Consider the following 22,174-nt stretch of genomic DNA (forward strand, 5'->3'; position numbering starts at 1 on the left):
TGCCATATAGAGAAGTTTTTGAGCGTTTAAGACACCGTGAATCTCTGTATAAAGTTGTACCATCTGATGATGAGTGGGAAATGGCAAATGAACTTGTTGATAAATTAGAAGTCTTTTATAGTGTGACTGAATTATTCTCTAGCACTTTATATCCAACGATAAATTTGTACATTCCCAAGGTATGTGAAATGAGATTGACATTAAATGAGTGGTTGTGTAGTTCAAATGAGATAGTTCATAGAATAGCAATAAATATGATTAGTAAGTTTGAAAAGTATTGGGATCAAATTAATGAAGTCATGGCTGTGGGAGCTATCTTAGACCCTAGGTATAAGATGAAGTTATTGAAAATTTTTTTTCCTAAAATATATGGATCTCAAAGTGAAAATCATCTGAGCAAGGTGAAGAAAATGATGGAAGAATTAGTATGTGAATATCAACTTAAGGCTAGGGTTAAAAGAATAGCAATAAATGATGATAATTCAACTTCTACTTTGGATGTTGGACATGATGAAGGATCTTCAAAGAGAAAATTTAACTCTATCTACTTGCAATTTGTGAAAAATACATCTGAAGACTGCGCCACGAAAACTAAGTTGGATTTCTATTTGGAAGAGAGTGTTATGGTAGATAAAACAAATTTAGAAAAATTTGACATTTTGGGCTACTGAAAAAATATTAGAGTGAAATATCCAACTTTACAAAAGATTGCAAGAGATTTTTTAGCCATTCCTATTTCTACTGTTACCTCAGAGTCTGCTTTTAGCACCGGTGGTCGAGTTATACATCCACATCGCAATAAATTGGATTGTGAACTTGTTGCGGCGTTAATTTGCACTCAGCACCGGATACACTCTTCAGGTAAAAGTTCTAATAACTCAAATTTTATTTCATATTAAAGTTCAATTTCATGTTAAATTTAACTCTTGTAAATTGTTGGTTGATATAATATAGATAAATCAGGGTCGAAAATTCCAATTCCTTGGGACTATGTGATGGATATGGGGATTTAGGAGTTTAGGTAATTATTTTTTTATTATGTCAAATTCATATTAAATATATGATATTCTTTTTTATGATGTATGTTAACATATTCATATTTGTGTTTTATTTTAACAGAGAACATGGAGTTGTTTGTTGGAAGTTGAAGACTTTATTTTATGGCTTTTTTTAAGAATGGAAGTTGTATTTTAAAATTTCGTTTTATGGATTATGATTTCTTATTTTATATTTCTTGATTTGTAAGTTGTAATCTTGGATAAGACATGTATATTTATGTGTTGTAATAATATTTTGTCATTTTTTTTATTTTTTATTGTAATTTTCATATAAATATTCAACATAAAGAGATGGAGAATGGGGATCCGCGGAGAACACAGAGAACGCGGAAAATGGGGATGGGGCAATTATCTCCCCACGGCGGGGATTGGGACGGGGACGGGACAAAATCTGAGGGCGGAGACGGGGAGCAGGGAGGCATCCCCCGCCCCCGCCCCGCCCCATTGACATCCCTATACCGTGTCACTATTATTCCCCCTCAAACCAAGGTGGATCTTGGAGTAACCTTGAGTTTGGTTTTGAATTTATCAAAGAGAGCAATAGAAACTGATTTAGTGAATATATCTACAACTTGATCAAGGGCACTTATGTGAACAACTTGAAGCCACTGTGTAAAATGGGGTTTGCGGCCAAAAGAACAGCCGAAATGTTATCATAGTAAAGTGTAGGAATGCCATGTGGTGTGATGCGAAGCTCTTTTAACAAGTCAAGAATCCAAATCAATTCAGAATCAGCTGCTGCAATCCCTCTGTACTCTTCTTTAGTGCTGGATCTACTAACTGAGCTTTGCTTTCTACTTGACTAAGAGATTTAAATTGGAACCAAGGTATACACAATAACCACAGGTGGATTTTCGTTCATCAATATCAGACCCCCAATCTGAATCAGAAAAGGCAAACAACCTGAGTAACTAATTTCAGGCCTTGTTAAAGTAGCATATTAAATGGAACCTACCACTGATCTATAAAGAGTAGGATTATCAAAGGATTTTGCACCTTGACTAGATAACTTAACACTTGAAATCATCGGGATGTGAACGAGTATTATTGAAACCAAATGAAGATAAAGTGGATGCCAATTTAAGAAACCATGCACGAGGGGGCTGTTTGAGGCCATAAAGAGATTTGTTGAGCTTGCAAACCTGAGAAGAATTACCACAATGAAAGCCAGGAGGTTGTTGCATATAGATCAATTTAGTTAAATCCCCATTTAGGAAAACATTATTAAATTTAATTACATTGCTTAATTGGCTAATTACAAGATAAAACAATCGTTAAAATGATTCATATGGTTTGCCGGTTTTATGACAGGTGCAAAAACCTGGTCATAATCCACACCTTCAAGTTGATGGTTGCCTTTAGCAACCAACCTTGTTTTATACTTAAGAACCATATCGTCTGGTTGTCTTTTGATTGCGTAGGCCCATCTACAACCAATAAATTGTTTATTTGGATCTGGATTAGTAATAGTCCAAGTATTTGTTTTATATAAAGCATTAGGTTCCTCAATCATAACATTTTTCCAATGATCACAACTAAAGGCTTGTTTAATAGTAGATGGAGTATTATTATAAAGATCAATTGCAGGAGCAGCATAAGCAGTAAATAGTTTAGGTCTAGAAATACCATTTTCAGGAGTTTCTTTGGTTTTGTAATAGTGATTTAGCTTATCTATCAACGTCACTGAACACGTGTCACATCTGACGGGGATATTCGATTTTAAAATTAAAGAAAAATTATTGAGAATGGTGGTTTATTGGAAAGACTCTGAGTGTGACTCTTCATTTTGCGCTCTTTATCTCATGAAATCCTTGCCCTAACAGAGTCCTCTGTAACTTGATCACAATTGAAGTTGTAGTTTGAAAAGAGTAGTGGTTAGGTAATACTAACATTCTCATGGTGGAGAATCAATCAGAATGCGTGAGGGGTTGTCTCTTACAGGAAGGAGATTCACTCCTCGGTGCCAAAACGACGACACATACTTGAGTAAGTTCGTAAATTGTTCTAGGTTTTCTTTTGAAGTTAAAAAAAATTAATTTTTTCTTATGTTAGCCTCTGGATAACACCGAAATACTTGTAATGGTTAAATGACGAATGGGTTAGATAAGGTTTTAACATCTGATTGAATGTTGTTTAAATTAAGGAGCTGTGCCAAACTCAAGGAGAACCACGTCCATACCACAGTTGCATTTGCCATCAACTTTGCTTTCGCCCTTCATCCATGAACTTGCAGACCCAGAAAGACTGCTTTTACCAACGACTGTGTATACGTCAATTTATGCCCAGACATTTTCCCCTCTCGCTTTATCTTTAAGATTGGGAACAATGTCGATTCATCCTTAAGGTAGCGTTTGTTTTCGGAGACAATACAAAGATACATGGATAACGAATGTTTAGAATGTGTTTGGAGGCAGAGACATGGACACAGAATACATTGTCTCCAGGACACTAATTTTTATTTTTGTGTTCATCCTTTTACGAAGGACAATGATGGACACGGGATTTAAAGAGGTGGACACGAAATTTGTTATCAAAATTTTTTCTTTTTCCTATCAATATATATTTTTTATTATTCTACTATTATCTTTTCTTATTTTTCCTAATTTTAGCTTCTTTTCTACATTGTAATTCTTCTTTTTCTACATTCTTTTTTTCAGATACTCTCTTTTTTTGGTATAATTTCTTAGTTGATTGGATAATTAATTTATTCCTTTTTATAGTTCATTCTCTTCTCTATGGCATGTTGTATTAATGGAGACTTAATTTACTTTTCTACTTTATGTTACTTTATTTATTCTTAATTTTGTTACTTTAATATCATTTTTATCTTATTGGTTTGTAGACCAATTTTTCTTGTAATTTTTTGTACTCCTACATACTCTTATTTTTTATTAAATTAATTTGTACTTGATGTAAATAATTTGGAATGACTTGACTATTTTAGTCATTTCGCATAATATTTGAGTTTTATCCATATCTATCCAAACATAATATAGGATATTACATTAGTGTTTTGTCCATCATATTCAAACACAATACACGAATATTGTTTCCGTCTTAGTATCATGTCCTGTCTTGTCTCCAAAAACAAACGCAACCTAATGAACATTTAGTTAGTATATTCCGTAACATTGACAGGAAGGCTAAATCACTAATGTCATCCATCCCTAATGGACATTTAGATAGTTTTGCCGAACGGAATGGATCATTCAGAGTTACAAATTAGTTTCCTAATGGACATTTAGATAGTTTTGCCGAACGGAATGGATCATTCAGAGTTACAAATTAGTTTCCTTTCTTTCGTGGTCAGATTTGTAATTATTTAAATCTTTCGGGGTCAGTTTTAGTAATTTATTCTTATTATTTATTAGAGTATCGATCTTATCCTTATAGATACCCAATAAAAGTATCCTTTTATCTTAGAAAAGGGTACATAGGAAATATATCCAGAGAAATACTTCTCTTGCATAGGCACCAATTACTTGTGTTACTTGAGTTCTTAGGATTTCGCCCTTATGATTAAGGCTAGTAACATTGCTGTCTTGTGGAAGTTAAATTTTATTATCTGGACTAATGGATTGCTAAGTCAGTCTACACCAACACGAAGTCCACTTTACAATCACGTTGTCATATACAGGAGTAACAGGAAGGATCCCGAAAACAAAGCAATCGCTGTTAGACCATACCTCATCAACTCCTGCTCCCACCAATCCACTTCAAAAGAATATGCAACAGGAACATAATCATGGGGTTCAAGGCCTAGTTCTTCTTGTGCTGCTTTTAAATTCTCCTCAAAAGATTTCACACTTCCAATATTCAAATAAAATTTATATTGCCCACCAGTTCCCTTCGCGGGGAGGGTTCCTTTGACAACTTCACTGTCTGTTTGGTTTCGTGGAGTATTCCTCACGTATATTTTGGCAACTGACTTATTTACTGACACAACAATATGGTCTACTAAACGTGGCTCCAAAAGCTCATATTTAAACTCCTAAAAGTTAATCTGCACATAGTCAAATTATTCCTGATGTCAGCACGAAATCCTATTACAAAACCAAAGAAACTAACAAAATCAGACACGGAAAACCATCTTATAGCCAAGAGGAACAGTGGTGTATTCTCATCTTAAAAATCATGCAAAGTCATCCTTATTATAGCAAGCACTTCACAGCTCAAACAAAATTCAAAACTAGCAACAAACATTAAAATTATTAATGGAGCTTCAATACAAGAGTCCCTGAAAATAAAACTTCCAAGGGTACACGCATGCAAATGAGGATAAGGACTAAGGAGAAGACAAGGAATCAGCGAGGGCTCCTAATGATATAAAAAATGCAGGTCTCAGAAAAGATACTGATGTAGCATCAAAAGAATTCAGCAAACAACGTAGTGTGATGCATGATATAAAATAGCACCAGTTTTTATGAGCTCTGCTATTTCCATGTATCCCAATACATTGAAAGATGAAGACAATTGAGGCAAAATGTATCACTTATCTGGGCAATACATGGTGAACTTTTCATGCATTTGAAATCACTGATTTCATCAAATGAAAAGCAGGTATTTGTATATCTCAAGTTCTCAACTCAACCCAATTTCACTGATCCAACAAATTCAAACCAAGCAACAGGCACTGGTAATATCCTTACCTGTTGCCCTTCACGACGATAACATAATGCAACCGTGATTAGCACCATCACCAAAGAAGAGATAAAAAGTAGCTTAAAGGGACAAAAGTAATCATTTCCGTGATCATCTGTATTTGTCTCTGGCTCTTCTGAAATTAGAAGGGGCAAATGTACACATTACAAAAGTTATAGCACGATACGCCAAACCCAAGAAGAATAAAGAAAAATTAAAAGAGCATCTACCAGTCCATAAGAACTACACAAAAGTTAAGCAACTGTTAACCTATTATTAGTTGATATTAGTGCACCAATCACACAAATTGCGATGATCAACTTCACACAATAAAAGCAATACAGACGCACGCAGTACACAGATGGCACAGCAAAAGCCCTAACTTACTCTTCTTCTTAGGTCCTTCGCTGAAAAACAACCGGTAATGAATCTTAGGGTTCGCCGGAACACACTTAAAATCAGGCAAACTGGAAAGGATTCCGTTTCCACGAGCTCTAGCATGAGCAACATATCCCCTGAAAAACCCTAATCCCAACTCTGTTCCTTGTGAATGCACATTCGTTCGCGTAGCTCCGAGAAGGGTTCCCAATTTCGCATCACCGCGCAAATATTCCTGCAATCCAAATCCAAAGTTGGAACTTTTACTCTATATTCTGAGGAGCAAACGGAACACGGATCGAAATAGGGGAAAAAAGGGGAGAAGGTTTCTTACTTTGGCGCGTGAAGAGCGCGAGAGTGAGCGCCCAATCCGTGAAAAAATCATGGTTGGAAGAAAACACAGACAGAGGAAGAAGAAGAATTAAGCATGAAGAGTGAATTGGATAGATCTAAACAAAGGATTTGGGAAAGAATGAGGAAGTGTGTTAATATCGGCAGTTTTATAACAGAGAATTAGAGATGCAGGATGCAGCATTTCGGCTATTTCTTATATCATATGCCTTTTGGTTAAAATTAGAGGCCCAGTTGACCCAATTCTTATACTATCTCTCTTTGTTCATGAACTACCTAACTGCCTTGCTAATTACTATCTGATATAGCTGCAGCCTGCATGCATGTCGCATGAAGTTGGGAGAGGAATGTTTAATTGGAGGAAATTATGGGGTGGGTTAGTAGAACCAATCTTATATTGTTTATTTAAGTATTTAAAGTTAGTTTAGTTCACTAAATACTTAATACGATTAAATGATAGATTAAGAAAGAGAAGTGTTTAGTTATTAGAATAAAAAAAAGAAAAAGTTTAGAAGAGAACACTTTTATTAAATTTGGTTAGTATTTGATTAGTAAAAAAATAATAATTTTATATCATTAGATATAATTTTATATCATTAAAAATATTAATAATGACTAATTAATAATTACAAATTATAAGATTTATTGGTCTCTTAACATTCTTCTAAATAAAAATTGATATAATATATGTTTTCTTAAAAAGTTAGGTATAATTTTTACTATTTATCAAAAGCAATTTTATATATAAAGAGAGAAAAAACAGAACTTAGTTTTGATATGGAATTAATTTAAGGCTAAAAATTTTCGATATGAAACTCTTTTTAGAATTATTCTTAAAGATGGCAATGTGTAGTAGTGTTGAACAGCGAGGTAGAAGGTTCATTCTTCCCGCAATGGGCGAAAAATTTTTTTTTTTCTTAAAGTTACACAAAAAGTATCTCGCTAACACTACAAAAAAATATTGAGTATTATCGAAATTAGCACGGACTAATAGTATCGGATTTAACGGCAGGTTTTTTGACAGAAAAGAGAAAAAATTCGTCGCTATAAAAGATTACCGTCGGATTATAATTTCCGTCGTTAAAGCTGATGGTAAGTATTGGCGCGAAAATAGATGTCACACGTGGCAATGTTATCGTCGGTTTTAGCATCAAAAAGTTAGAAAATTCCAACGATATGAAGGTTTAATGAAACGCGCCGTTTAGGTGACGTACCATCGGATTAATCCGACGGAAATTTGACGGTAAAATTGATGCTAAATTCAAATGCGAAACCCTTTACCCTCACTTGTGCGAGTTCTTTCTCTCTCTACCGTCTCTCTCTCTCTCTCGTCGCCTGCGCTCTCTCCGTCACCGTGTTGCTCCCACCGTCGTCGCCCCAAGGACAAGTCGTCGTCGTCGTCGCCGCCATTGCGCCTGGTGTAAGAACCGAGCTTAATTAATCGTTTAATTAAGTAATGAATATTGCCCAAATTAGGTTCTGAAAATTTAGAGTGAGAATTTGAGGATTTAAATATGATTTTTGGATTCAATAGGTCTTTTTGAGTCAGAAAATGTATTTTCGGTGAAAACCCGTAAAAAACCGCGAACCGCCAGTCAAACCGGTTCAAGTCTGCCCGGTACTGCGCAAGAAAAAGTGAAAAAAGTCAAAAACCTTAGAAAAATAGTAGAAGTCGAAAACTGGGTGTTAATTTTAAAAGTTTGGCCCGAAGTTGGAGCAAACGAGCTAAAAACGCTAACGGGTTGGACCGGGCCCAAGTTGGGCCCAAGCCCAAAATATATAAGAGCTTTAAGTAAACCTATTTCAGCAACAACACACTCAAAACACATACATACACAGCTGAAAGTGAAGGGGAAGAAGAAACCCCATGAACACTATTCACTCTCATCTTCTTGAGCCCATATCTTGAGCTATGGAGCTCCGATCGCCGCACCGTTTGCAGCTACGCGTTCCTTGTGAAGAGCTCTACACAACCCATCCAAGAAACTGGAAAGGTAACCACAAAATCTTCTCAGTTCTTCTCTCCAAAATTTCAAAAATTTAGGGCTTTTGATTATAATGTGAATGAGGATTGATTATAATGTGATACATTTAATGTTGAGGTTGAGAATGATGAAATGTAAAGAAAAAAGTAGTAAGAATATTGCAATATGTTATAAAGGGTAGTTTTTTTTATGAGAAATAGAGTTTGGAATGGTTTTATTTGGTTTTGGTTGGTTTGAGTTGTGAAAATGAGGAAAATTGTAAATTGTGAACTTTTGGTGAAAGTTGATTTTTGGTGAACTTTGTCTGATCATAACTTATATCTCAGTTTTTAAAATTGGTTGAAATTTGTGTGAAATTAAATCTTATTGAAAACTCTTGAAATCAATATAAAGATTGTAAAATTTGGATTTTTGTAGAGGAAGTTATTATCAATCAAAGTTTGGTGTAAAAATCTGAAATTCTGCAAACTGGCAGAATTTTGTGATTTTTGGTATGTGCGCATGCACACGCAGAGGCAGGCAATCTGTTTAGAGCGCTAGCACAGCTTGTGCGCACACATACCCAATGAACGTTTATAACCTGTGCGCACGCACAAGTTGGAAAGGGCAGTGTGTTGAGGGCGCTAGCACACCTTGTGCGAGCGAACAGACCTTGCAAATTTTGGTACCTGTACATACGCACACCTCTATGTGTACGCACACTTTTAAAATCTTCCTGGGCGTGCGCGCGCACACCCCTGTGTATGCACACGCCCTGTTTCTTAAATTTAAACTTTGTTTTTAACTATTTCACCTTCCCAACAAGATTGTAAGCTTCTATAACACCATTTTAAGACTCTTGGACATAATTTTGGGTATGAGAACATGGGAAAGAACCTTTGAGATTTAGTTGATGTTATTTTGAAAAATTAGAAAATGGAGGCTTAGGTTTCGGGTGTATTGAGGATGGTTTGATGACGTGTGAAGAATGAAGAATGATTGATATATGAGATGAGAACTGATGAACTGATGAGTTCGGAATGAGAATGTTGATTTGACAGTAGTTGAGATGAGTCGAGGACTCGGAATGAAAATGTTGATGTGACAGTGGTTGAGATGAGTCGAGGACTCGAATGTGCAATGATGAATCATTCATATATTAAAAATATTTTCTAAAAAACCACTGAACTACTGTTTTATATTGAGAATATGAGACGCTATGCGCTCGACAGGGATGGTGGTTAATCCCGCCTATCGAGGTAGTGGCAGCGGTATAAGGACGGTGGTTAATCCCGCTTACGTTGGGATGTGAGGTCTGAGGCAAGAGTATCCCACTCGCACCCTTTCGGATCAATAGAGCGTGTAGGCGCAAAATCTTGGACGGTATTTCGAGCACCATATCTCGGGGGTTCCCAATGATGATTCCGAAGGGCGACATCTCCATGGAGGTGTGTCGGGTTGGCAGTTGAACCGACAATGTGATATCACAGCCAGTAGGACGGGTATTCATCATGTGCATCTTCTACCTGTTTGTTTGCTTTGCCGACTTGTAATTGTATGCCTATTTGTATAATATGTTTAATTGCTACTTGAGTTACTTGCCTTATATGCTTCTACTTGTGGTTTACTTGCATTGTATATAATTGTGCTTTCTACTGGGATTGAGGAGGCTCGGAAGGCGGTGGCAATAGGATCGCACGGAGAATAGGTTGGTGAAGGCTGTGGGACAGTGGAGACTGTTAGTCTAGAAAATCCTTTAAAATAGATTACCCATTTTATATGCTAAGATTTTAAGTTTTGTTAAGGTTTTATAAATGCTTTACTACTTTAGTTATGCCTTATTAAGATTGAAATCTTGTGATGGATATGAATCTTAGGATTGCCTTTGGCGTTTCGAGGTCTTATATCCTACATCACTGGGCACTGTTACCATACCGAGTACCTCCGGTTCTCATACCATATTTCTGTTATGTTTTTCAGATGCAGGTCGTAACCCACCTCGGTGAGTTGCTTGGATAGTGACAGAAGAGGAGGATCCTGTTACTCTTGGAGCCTTTTTTATTTGTTTTGTTTATTTATATATATCTCTCACTTTTGTATTTTTTTTCTGCCGTAGAGGCTTACATTGAGAGAGAAAAACTTGTAGAAGCTGATTTTACTGTCTGGTTCTGTATATCTGTATATAGCTAGCCGGCTTAAACTCCGCGAGCCGTGGCTAGATTTTCATGATATTATACTATTATTTATTATCTTTTGCTATATTTCATCTATATCTTGTACTTTAAGTTAGTAGCTTCGTTAGTACGTTTTGCGCTTTTTAAATCCTGTTTTTGAGTTATATCCTTTATCGGACTTCTAGATTATATTATTTCTTCTATATATTATATGTATGAGCTTAGAACTGTCGTAACATTTGATTAACCTTTGCTTTACGACGTGAGGTAAAGTTTAGGCTAATTAGGATGTTACACCTGGAGCACCAGCTGTCACAGTCGCTGCACGTGGTCGTCGATTCAGCTGCTGCTGTCAATGCATTGCCACAATTGATGTTCACGCCATCGTCATCACCGTTACTGTTGCTTCCATCACCAGCACATTAAAGAAAAACTTTTGCTAATATTATCGGATTGGTTTGTTGGTATGATTATTATATTTTTTTAAATTATTTTATAAATTTAACATTTTGTTAAGGTTTTGTTAAATTTGTGGTTAAATTTGTTAAATAAAGTATGTTATTATTAGTATTTTTGTTAAATTAGTGATTAAATTTGTTTAATATTTTGTTAGGAGTTGTTGTGTTAATTTAATGTAAGTAAAAATCAAATAATATTAGAATAGATTAAATAAGATGAGATTAATTAAGAGTATTTGAATTATTAAAAAATTATATTTAAGTTTAGTGAAGGAGATTCGTTCAATTACATTAAAATTATGTCGAGAATTTTTATCTCTTAAATTTTTTTTAAATTGAATATTCGACTTACTTTTAATTTATAATTCGACATAAAAAATATCTATTTTTTTAATTTAGATCTAATTTATCTTTATTATCTCTATGAATTCTATGACCATTTCTATGAACCAAAAGTTGTTTCTATAAAATTTTTTATCTTATTTCACTCAAAAATCTCATTTAAAAGGATTACACCAAATTATTTTTTAGCTGAAAAAGGAGACCTATAGCATCACGACACGTATATATAAAAGATTAAGCTGATCTCACCACGTAAGAAGTGAAGTAAAGAGTAGGTGTCGCTATCATAAACCACAGAATTAGTATATGCATGCATGCATGCATGGCAACAAGTGACATAAATTTCAGTGGCTGAATTCAGTTTGGTTAAGACTTAATACATATAAATATTGGTCACTGCTCGCTAGCCACCTTGCACTTTCACCTTTCGTCCATTGTTGCTTACTTGCTTTTCATTTAATTTCATGCATGCATGTATGTTTAATTTGATTACCTCCTTCTTATTATTATCACTCCATTATTAACTCCCTTTCCACTTTGTATATATAATTAGAGCCTTTGTAGGGTTTCTGATCTTTCAATTAAAATTTAGGGTAACAAAAAAACTAAAAGAATTAATATTAGGTACATGGATGAAGAGATAAGAGGAAGTGATGGTTGTTCAACACCGGAGCGGTGGGAATGCCGGATACCGGCGGCGTTAGTGCCACCGCCACCACCGAAAAAGAAGCCGTTTTCATTTGGTAAGAAGAAGAAGAAACAATGGCGGCCATCAACATATTTTCAGCCTTGTGACTTGGAGGAGCTATTCTCTCTATTGCCACGCCCTCAAAAAACGTGTGTTTAATTTGTGATCATTAATTAATTAGTTTAATTTCTTCATAAAATAAAAAAATGTTCGTTACAGTTTGCATTTGTCTTGGAAACTAACTAATAAGATCAGAGTGTCCTCAAATGCATGGGAATAATGTATGTTTCTTTTTTTTTCTTATTTATTTTTTAACCTCTACTAGTATATTGTACTACAATATGTAAATTCTCTTCTCTTAATTGCTACTTTATGAATACGATCAAATAGGGCTGGCAATGGGCTACTCGCGAGTTAGAAAATATTTGTAAAATTCTATCGTACTTTAATTGTGAGTCGAGAATCTTTCGATTTTAATCTTATTCGTATCTTAAAATAAAATTCTAAACTCTATTCGATTCTAAATACACTCTATCCGATTCTAAATACAGAAAAACAAAAAAATTATATTTAAATTAAAATAATAAAATTTAAAAAAAATTAATATAAAATTATAAATAATATAATTATCAATTAATTTAGTGATTATTTTAAATTTTTATAAAAAAATTATAAATTTAACACCTACTTTTTCATTATATATATATATATAATATAATATAATATATTAGAAATGTTAATACGATAAAATAAGGTATATTCTAAATTTGTATTCGTATCCTACTCTACTTATAGATAAATTCGTATCTTATTTACAGTAAATTAAATAAACAACTTTAACGTTGATTCGGATGAGATACTCACGAATAAAGTATATATCAAGCTAAATGTTTTTAAATTAAATTAAGAAAAGGGTAGAAATGACGAACGTGTGAGATTAATTGCGTTTGGCGGGCTTAACATACATACATGCATTCATCTCAAAAGAAAAAGGATCTTATAAAGTAAAGAAATTCTTAAAGTGAGAAAATAAGAGACTTTAATCATTATTAATTTTATAATTAATATTATATCTGTCTTTATTAAAAATAATTAGACTCTTATCTTTTTGTTTTCGCTTAATTTAATTAACACTCTGTTTGAATTTAGAAATACTCATTTTATTAATTTTTTTATTTTTTATGTTTCTTAGGGGAAAAAAGGCGAAGAGGTTTAAACATGCGCATCCTATATTCAATATAACTTAGCTTATTGCGGGCCAATGCATGCTATTGCCACAGTGTTGGCGACAAAAACTTTGGTTTATGGTTAGAAGGAACGCCAACAATGAATTATAACGCTGCTATATTAAAATATTCTCATTAGAAATATACATTTTTTTAGTTTTTTCTACTAAGTTTTTCCTTTAATTTAAAGTCTCTAATAAGTCAATAAGATATTCTTTACGAAAAATTGGATCCAAGTATCAACAATAATTTTTTAATTAACATGTAGTTAATAATATTATTTTTGCTTTTTCTTCTTATTTCACGAAATGAGAATAATGTATATACTTAATTAGATTTTTTTTCCTCTTATGGTGTACATATGTCTACAAAATTAGTAATTAATCATGTAGCACAATTCCTCTTGCTATCTCCCATATGTCGAAGGAGATGAATAAATAATAATAATTACATAACCAATAATAAAAATTAAAGGCGATATAGTATATATAAGTAATCCAATGTCTATTTATGACATTATTTAACTTTAAAGATGAAAAGAAAAAATAAATTAATAAAAAATAGTCAGAAATCAAAATCTAATCAATAATAGTGCATAATATATAGATGACTAAACATAAAATATTAATTTAAATATATAAATAATATTATTATTCAATATATAAATACATTGGGTGTCATAATTTTTTTTAAACTTAAATATTTGTGTATCAAATACATCTTTTTAACACAAGATTTTTTTTATTAGATTTTTTTATTTGTTTTATAATAATTTTTTGTGAATAATAATAAAAATCAAATTTTAATATTTTTTGTCATAAAAATTCTAATAACATATTATAAAATTATTTCTTTTTAAAAGTTAAATTAATAAAAAAATCACATAAATAATTATATATCCAAAAAACAGCATACTATCCCTCAAAAAATAAATTAAAGTAGTAATACGATGCAGAATAATTTACATTAATTTGATATATATATATATATATATATATATATATATATATATATATATATATATGTTGACTGATGTTGTGCCTTCTCTTGTGCATCCATATATATATGTCACCAAACACACACACACATATATCTATATATATAGAATCCTATTTGATCAACACATACTCAGGATCCTAGCTTATATATAAAATTCTCGTAGATTTATAATGACAACTGGACAAGTGCTTTATTTTGGTACTAGAAATTTTTGAACGATTTAATTTTATCTCTGACGACTCTATGGTTGATTAGTATGTGTAATGTTGAAACACATACATATATCTATGATATCTTTTTGGGAGAGTTTTAAATATACCAAAAATATTGGTGTTCTAATTGTTTTAACAGATGATTTGAATTATAAAAAATACATATAATATATATTAATTAAAATTAACGGTTAAAATTTAAAATAATTGAAATAATGATATTCCTAGTACACTTGAAATTTTTTCTTTTATACTAATTAAATATAGCAACATTCATTTATATATAATAATATAAAAGACACACATATTGCAGCACATGTATGTTTACAATTTACTCTTTTTTTTTTTTGTCCCTCTCATACATTTTCTTTCTTAGCTTTAATTTGTGTTCTATATTTTCGGCTGAAGATTAGGGTGGTTGTCATGCGTTGCTATAACTGCTGCCATTGGTCACCAGTCAAAGAACATCATCTAAACTCAAAAAAACGTCGTTCATACAGAAAACAGAATCTGTCTCCCCCCATGCATCTAAAATATTGCATAGTCATGCATACCTGCTAATAAGTTGCAATAAACTACTCTTAAATATTGAGTATATATATATATATATATATATATATATATATATATATATATATATATATATATATATATATATATATATATATATATATATATATTTTCAATTAGTTATAATTCAAATGATATAGTTTTTCTATACTCATTTAAAAGGTCGAGTTCAAATCTTCTATCTTTGTAAAAAAAAAAAGAGAAAGAGCGGTGGTGTGTTAATTAAAGAGGTAGCTTTAGCTACTATTGATTAACTAATGGAAATGACAGTTAATTAATTAATAATTAAATTCAGTTAAGGAATTAATTTTTTTATCAATATCAACGAATTCTTTTTAATTTTAAATTATAAATCTAAATTTTAAATTCGAAATACAAAATTGTAATTCTAAATTTTAAATTTTCCCAAAAATTTAAAAGAATAATTTTATAAAAAATTACCTAATATTAACTACTCAATACCAATTTAGATAAGTTTTTAAGTAATTTTTATTTTTTAATTTTTAAAAAATTACAGTATTAATTTTGATATAATTTTTAAAAATAAATTATAATTTTCTAAAAGATTATTTAAAGTATTTATAAAAAATCAAAAATAAAAAATAAAAAATTATTTATAAATTATTTTTAATATAAATTTTTATATTTTAATTTTTTTTAAAGAATTTAATAATAAAATTGTTTGTCCAAATTTGTGTTATAAATTACTCCGTATACTTGTTAATAATTTAAATTGGAGGTGCAACTGTTGGAGCTGAGGAATGACGATGGAGTTGCAGGTCACATGTGTGCATGTGGCACTCCTCGATCCTCATATTCATTTTCCAGCCGACATGGCCAGCCCACCACCAAATTGCAAAATCCTATCCTAGTAGTTAAATAGTAACAAAAATCATACACTATAATTCACTTGCTATAATAAAGCTCATGAATAAAGTGTGACAATTAAATTTTTATAAATTTTGATTTTAAATTAATTAATTTAAAAAAAGTATTAATTTAATTTTTTATAATAATAAATACTAGATATATAATATTTTTTATTAATTTATTACATAAAATTTAACAGTAATATTTATATATATTGTTATTTATTATAATTTATTTATTTATGAAAAATCGTCATGCAAATAATAATTTTTGAAGCGAAAATTTATTTATTTTGATAGAATTTGTTATAAATAAAGAACAGCTAATAAAAATGATATGATATCTTAAAAAAATAATAAATACATTATTATCTAAAATTACATTGTTTCTATATATTTACTGATAAATAGCAACAAAACACATATTAGTAAAAATGATAAAATATATGGATAACTTTATTTCGTTTCATACTATTCATTCACAGAATATATATATATATATATATATATATATATATATATATATATATATATATATATATTTACTGATAAATAGCAACAGAACACACATTAGTAAAAATGATAAAATATATGGATAACTTTATTTCGTTTCATACTATTCATTGACAGAATATATATATATATATATATATATATATATATATATATATATATTTACTGATAAATAGCAACAGAACACACATTAGTAAAAATGATAAAATATATGGATAACTTTATTTCGTTTCATACTATTCATTGACAGAATATATATATATATATATATATATATATATATATATATATATATATATATATATATTTACTGATAAATAGCAACAGAACACACATTAGTAAAAATGATAAAATATATGGATAACTTTATTTCGTTTCATACTATTCATTGACAGAATATATATATATATATATATATATATATATATATATATATATTATTTGTTATTACAAAAGACCTAATTGATATTTTTTTTTAGATTAATTAATCTAAAATCAAAATCCTCAATAACTAATTGTCACTCTACTCTTTAAATATTCTATGTTTATATTAGCTCTTGACAAAATGATGGCCAATATCAACGCATACTAATTATTAGTGAAAATAAAAGAGAATATAGCATTTCATTGTTATGATTTGAGTTTGATTATACATTGCGTTCTTCCATATATTGGTATTTTTGTAACTATTTTGTGGATCCTAAAGCATGTATCATGTATGTCCCCTTGTGTTAGGAGGGATCCTTTTACTGAACAAGTTCAATTATTTTTTGCCCAAAAAAGTGTAAACTACTGCAAAGGTTTTTACTTTGCTTGACAATCATCATGCATGTATCGTCTAAACTTTATCATTTTATTTTTCTTAACCACTGTGTATTTTTAATCATTAATTAGCAATCCAATAATACCAAAGAATCGAGGAGATAAAGAACTCACCATAAAATAAAATTCAATTCCGGCCTAAAAATCCAAAACTCCACGTGATACGACATTATATTGATCATCCTTGTCATCTTTAAACCATTTTTCTTTTATGCATATCTCAGCTTTTAATTTTAATATATATTCACTCCTAAATAATAATAATAATAATAATAATAATAATAATAATTAACAGTATATGAGCTTTCTAGAGACCTCGAAATATTACTATTTCCCACCGAATGTGGGGAGAGAGTACTATAAAAGAACATCATGATATAAAATTATAAATTCGTTTTTTTTTTGTGTGTCGTGAATGACCCTCTATATGACCAACCAAAGAGAAAAAGGGACGAATATGGCGCATCTATTTTTTTTTCATTAGTTTTGCTTACAATCATAGCAATACTTGCATGCATTGGAAAATTTTTTGACCAGTCAAATAATTCCAACAACAAAAAGTTTGTTTCCAAATCATTATTAGATTCCTCCTGCATTTATTATAACTTTTTCCATTATTTAATTTCTTCTTTCTGTTGGTTTAATATATATAGTTAACAACTACAGTATGATATGTTAATCAATTAACTAAACTCCATGCTGCAATTGCTGCATTGAGCGCAGCAATTTCTAAAAAGATTTTAATACAACAAATAAGTATAAAATTATTTGAGATATAATTATTAATATTACGTCTTGTTTTGGATGAATGATTTTATAATATGATATTAGAATTTTATGTCTGAAAGATCAATAATTCGATTTTTAGTAAGTTTAAAAAAAATATATAAGATAAATAAAAATAAAAAAGAAGATCTATGCAAAGATTAAATAAACCCAAAAAAATATAACTATTCATATTGTCTCTTTTTATCAATTTAAATTTTTGGGATGTATAGTTTCTGTTGTAATTATTCTATAATTAGTACAAATTTGTTTGTATTAGGACATATTTAGTGCAAATTTGTTTTGAATAGCTTTTATTACCTGTTATTTTCTTTATTTAATTATGTTGTAAATAATCTTTATATTTTGTATGTAATCACTCTCTAAGTAAAACAATTCAGGAATAATATTTAAAATTTTTTATTTCAAGTTGTTATCAGAGCTCCCGATTCTGAGGCTCTACTTCTGCATTTTTTCAGCATTTTTCCAGGTAGCCTTCATTGCTGCAACTATACATATTTCGGTGCCCTGCCATTGCCGCACAATCATAAGCGGGATTTGTCGATCTACAAAACCCAGAAGATTTCGTTGCCATCAGACACTCCGCACGTGATCTTTTTGATTGCGACGCAAGTCCAGACATGATTATTGGCTTTCCTTTTTCTTCTTCTATCTTCCTTTTGCTGCCGATTCTTACTAATGACGGATGATAAGACTGTGCCTCTCGTCAGCCCCAATGATCTACCGGTGTTACAAGGGTCGTATCGTTTTGATGGGCGCAACTACCTCCAATGGTCTCAACTGGTTCGCACTACTCTCAAGGGGCGAAAGAAATTAAATCATCTAGAAGGGAACCCTCCAGCCACGACAGACCCCAAATATAAAGCCTGGGATGATGAGGATGCTCTTATCATGACCTGGTTATGGCACTCTATGACACCATAAATCAGCCGTAATTATATGTTCTTCCCCACTGCTAAGGAGATTTGGAATAATCTAAGTTAGGCATACTCAATGAAGAAGGATACTACAGCATGTTATGAAATAGAAAACAAGATCTTTAATACCAAACAAGGGAGTCTTTCCGTAACAGACTACTATGGGACGCTGAATCGTTTGTGAATTGAGTTAGATCAGTATCAAAATTTGACTATGCAATTCACACCTAATTCTACTACATTGACACAATTTATTAAAAGGATACGTATATTTAAATTTCTGTCTGGCTTGCACTCTGAATTTGATCCAATTTGGGTTTAAATTTTGGGTAAATAAAAAATTCCTTCTCTCTCAAAAGTTTTTCATATCGTACGAGGGGAATAAACTTGGAGGTTAGTTATGTTGGAAGGAGAAAATTCTGTTGATGGTTCAGCTCTAGCTACCAGTAAAGGTCCATCCCTTTCGTATGGAAAGCCTCCCTCAAAGGCTCACCATGATGATCGATGGTGCAATTATTGTAGAAAAATGGGTCATACTAAGGACACATGTTTTAGACTTCATGGAAAGAAGAAAGTCTTCAAACGTATTGGAGGATTCAAAGGTGCCATACAAAAATGTGCTAATCACACATTGTCTGACTCTGAAAGTGTGGAAGACCCAACTATCTCACAAGCTGCAAAGGAGGCCTCAACCCTTAGCAAAGAAGAATTAGACCATTTACATAGTCATATGAACTCACTTAGTAAGACATCTAGCCCTTGTGCTTTAACCATGACTGGTAAGAGTTCTAGTTTCTTATCCTTTAATGCTCCTAGCACTGAGAGTACCTGGATTGTAGACTTTGGTGCTACAGATGATATGACACCTCATTCTCTTTCTTTTTCATCTTATACTAATTCATCTGGTCACAAACAAATCACTATTGCTAACGGTTTCCATATTCCTAATATTGGATATGGTAACATTCACCTTCAACCTTCTATTCATTTAAAAAATGTGCTTCATGTTCCAAAATTATTTACTAACTTCTTTTTTATTCATAAGGTTACCAAAGATTTAAATTGTGCAGCAACTTTTTTTCATACTCATTGTGCATTTCAGGATCTTGCCACGTGAAGGATGATTGGAATTGCTAAAAAGCATGACGGGTTATACTACTTACCGCATGAAAAGAGTACCACACAAAAGGCACTTAATTCAAATTATTAGACAAACATACCATTCTGGACAAATTCTCAGATATGGCTTCAGCATAAATGTCTTGGTCATCCTCCATTTAGTACCCTAAAGTTTTTGTTTCCTTTTTTATTTACAAAAGTGTCTGTCGAGTCTTTTCAATGTGATGTTTGTCAATTAGCTAAACATCATTGGGCTACTTTTTCTCCCAGTAATAATAAAAGTTCTAAACCTTTTGATCTTGTTCATTCTGATGTGTGGGGACCTTCAGCTATTAGCAATATTTCTAGTGCAAAGTGGTTTGTTTCTTTTATTGATGATTGTACTCGAGTTACCTGGATCTTTCTCATGAAAGATAAATCTGAAGTTTTTCACTTGTTTAAAAATTTTTACCAACTGATTCGAACACAATTTGGAAGCTTGATTAAGCGATTACGTTCTGATAATAGCAGAGAATATGTGAACCAAAATTTTTTCAAGTTCCTTAAGAAAATGGAATTATTCATGAATTGACCTGTGTAGACACCCTTCAACAGAATAGGGTGACAGAAAAGAAAAATTGTCATCTTCTTGAGGTTACTCAAGCATTACTCTTCCAAACGTCTGTTCCTAAGTCTTACCGGGGGAAGGGGGGAGGAGCTGTCCTAACGGCCATTTATTTGATTAATAGATTACCATCTCAGGTCCTAGACGGTGTTAGCCTTGTTAATTTCTGACCAAAATTTACCCATCTACCCCTATTATGAGTAGTCTTCAAAGTCATATCTTTGACTGTCCTGTTTTTGTTCATATTCATAGTTCTCATCGGGGTAAGTTGAATCTTCGAGCAATCAAATGTGCCTTTGTAGGTTATGCTTCTAACAAAAAGGGATACAAATGCTATCATCCTCAAAGTCGTAGATTCTGTATCTCCAAAGATGTCACATTTCACGGGTCCAAGTCCTTCTTTCCTAGTTCTCAGCTTCAGGGGGAGAGTATTCCAGAAGCTGAGTTTCTTGAGTTGTCACCTTTTCACTTGTTGCAGAATTTCACTTCTCTAGAGGATAACAAAGATCCTGAATCAGCATCACTATTAGAAAAGAATAATGAGGACAGATTTTTTGAAAAATAATATCAGCAAAGGCAGTGAGAACCCGTCCTGGTCAAACAGCAACTTCATTCGTCTGAACTCGAGGTAAGACCTCATACTCTTGAGACTCTTGACACCTTAAATACCACATGTGCAACTAACCTAGATGATTTACCTATTGCCTTCAGAAAAGAAAAAAGATCCTGTGCCAAATATGCTATTTTCAAATTTGCGTCAACTAAAAATATTTCTATACAGCACCAGAATTTTCTTTCAGCTATTGATTCTGTCAGAATCCCTACATCAGTACAAGAAGTCTTAAAAGATGAGAACTGGGTTCGAGCTATGAATGAAGAAATGGGTGCATTAGAAAGGAATGAGACTTGGGAGATTGTAGAGAGATCAACAGACAAAAAAGTAGTGGATTGTAGGTGGATATACACATTTAAATATCAATCTAATGGCACACTGGACAGGTATAAAGTAAGGTTGGTTGCAAAAGGATATACCCAAACCTATGGGATCGATTACGAGGAGACATTTATTCCGGTGGCAAAAATGAATACCGTCAAGATTATCCTCTCTTTAGCAGCACACTTTGGTTGGGAGATGCATCAATTTGATGTTAAAAATGCCTTCTTGCATGGAAGTCTGGAAGAAGAAGTGTACATAGAGATTCCACCAGGATATAGTATCACTAGTAAAGGAAATAAGGTGTGCAGACTAAAAAAGCCTTTGTATGGTCTTAAACAGGCACCTCGTGCCTAGTTTAGAAAATTTACTCAAGCTATGATATCTTTAGGGTATCGACAAAGCAAAGATGATCATACTCTATTTATAAAACATTCACATGAAGACAAACTCATTCTACTCTTGGTCTATATAGATGATATGATTATTGCAGGTGATGATTAGTTAGAAAAACAAACTTTGAAAGAAAAATTAGCCACTCAATTTGAG

At 31.8% G+C, this 22,174-nt stretch overlaps 1 protein-coding gene and 1 long non-coding RNA gene across 2 annotated transcripts; one reads left to right on the forward strand and one right to left on the reverse strand.

The window, feature by feature from the left end:
* The first annotated feature begins 2,841 nt into the window (after positions 1–2,841).
* LOC112788160 (uncharacterized) lies at positions 2,842–3,848 on the forward strand. Its single transcript, XR_003195541.3, has 2 exons — positions 2,842–3,044; positions 3,202–3,848. It is a non-coding gene; the product is annotated as an uncharacterized lncRNA (long non-coding RNA).
* A 752-nt stretch (positions 3,849–4,600) lies between these two features.
* On the reverse strand, positions 4,601–6,811 carry LOC112788171 (uncharacterized). The gene is made up of 4 exons (XM_025830419.3): positions 6,412–6,811; positions 6,087–6,312; positions 5,708–5,835; positions 4,601–5,061 (listed from the first exon to the last, which is right to left on the reverse strand). The coding sequence occupies exons 1-4, from the start codon at positions 6,460–6,462 to the stop codon at positions 5,050–5,052; spliced, it is 417 nt and encodes a 138-aa protein (XP_025686204.1). The 5' UTR covers positions 6,463–6,811; the 3' UTR covers positions 4,601–5,049.
* Between the last annotated feature and the right edge of the window lie 15,363 nt (positions 6,812–22,174).

This window comes from Arachis hypogaea, chromosome 3, assembly GCF_003086295.3.
Source record: "Arachis hypogaea cultivar Tifrunner chromosome 3, arahy.Tifrunner.gnm2.J5K5, whole genome shotgun sequence".
Lineage (NCBI taxonomy): Eukaryota > Viridiplantae > Streptophyta > Magnoliopsida > Fabales > Fabaceae > Arachis > Arachis hypogaea.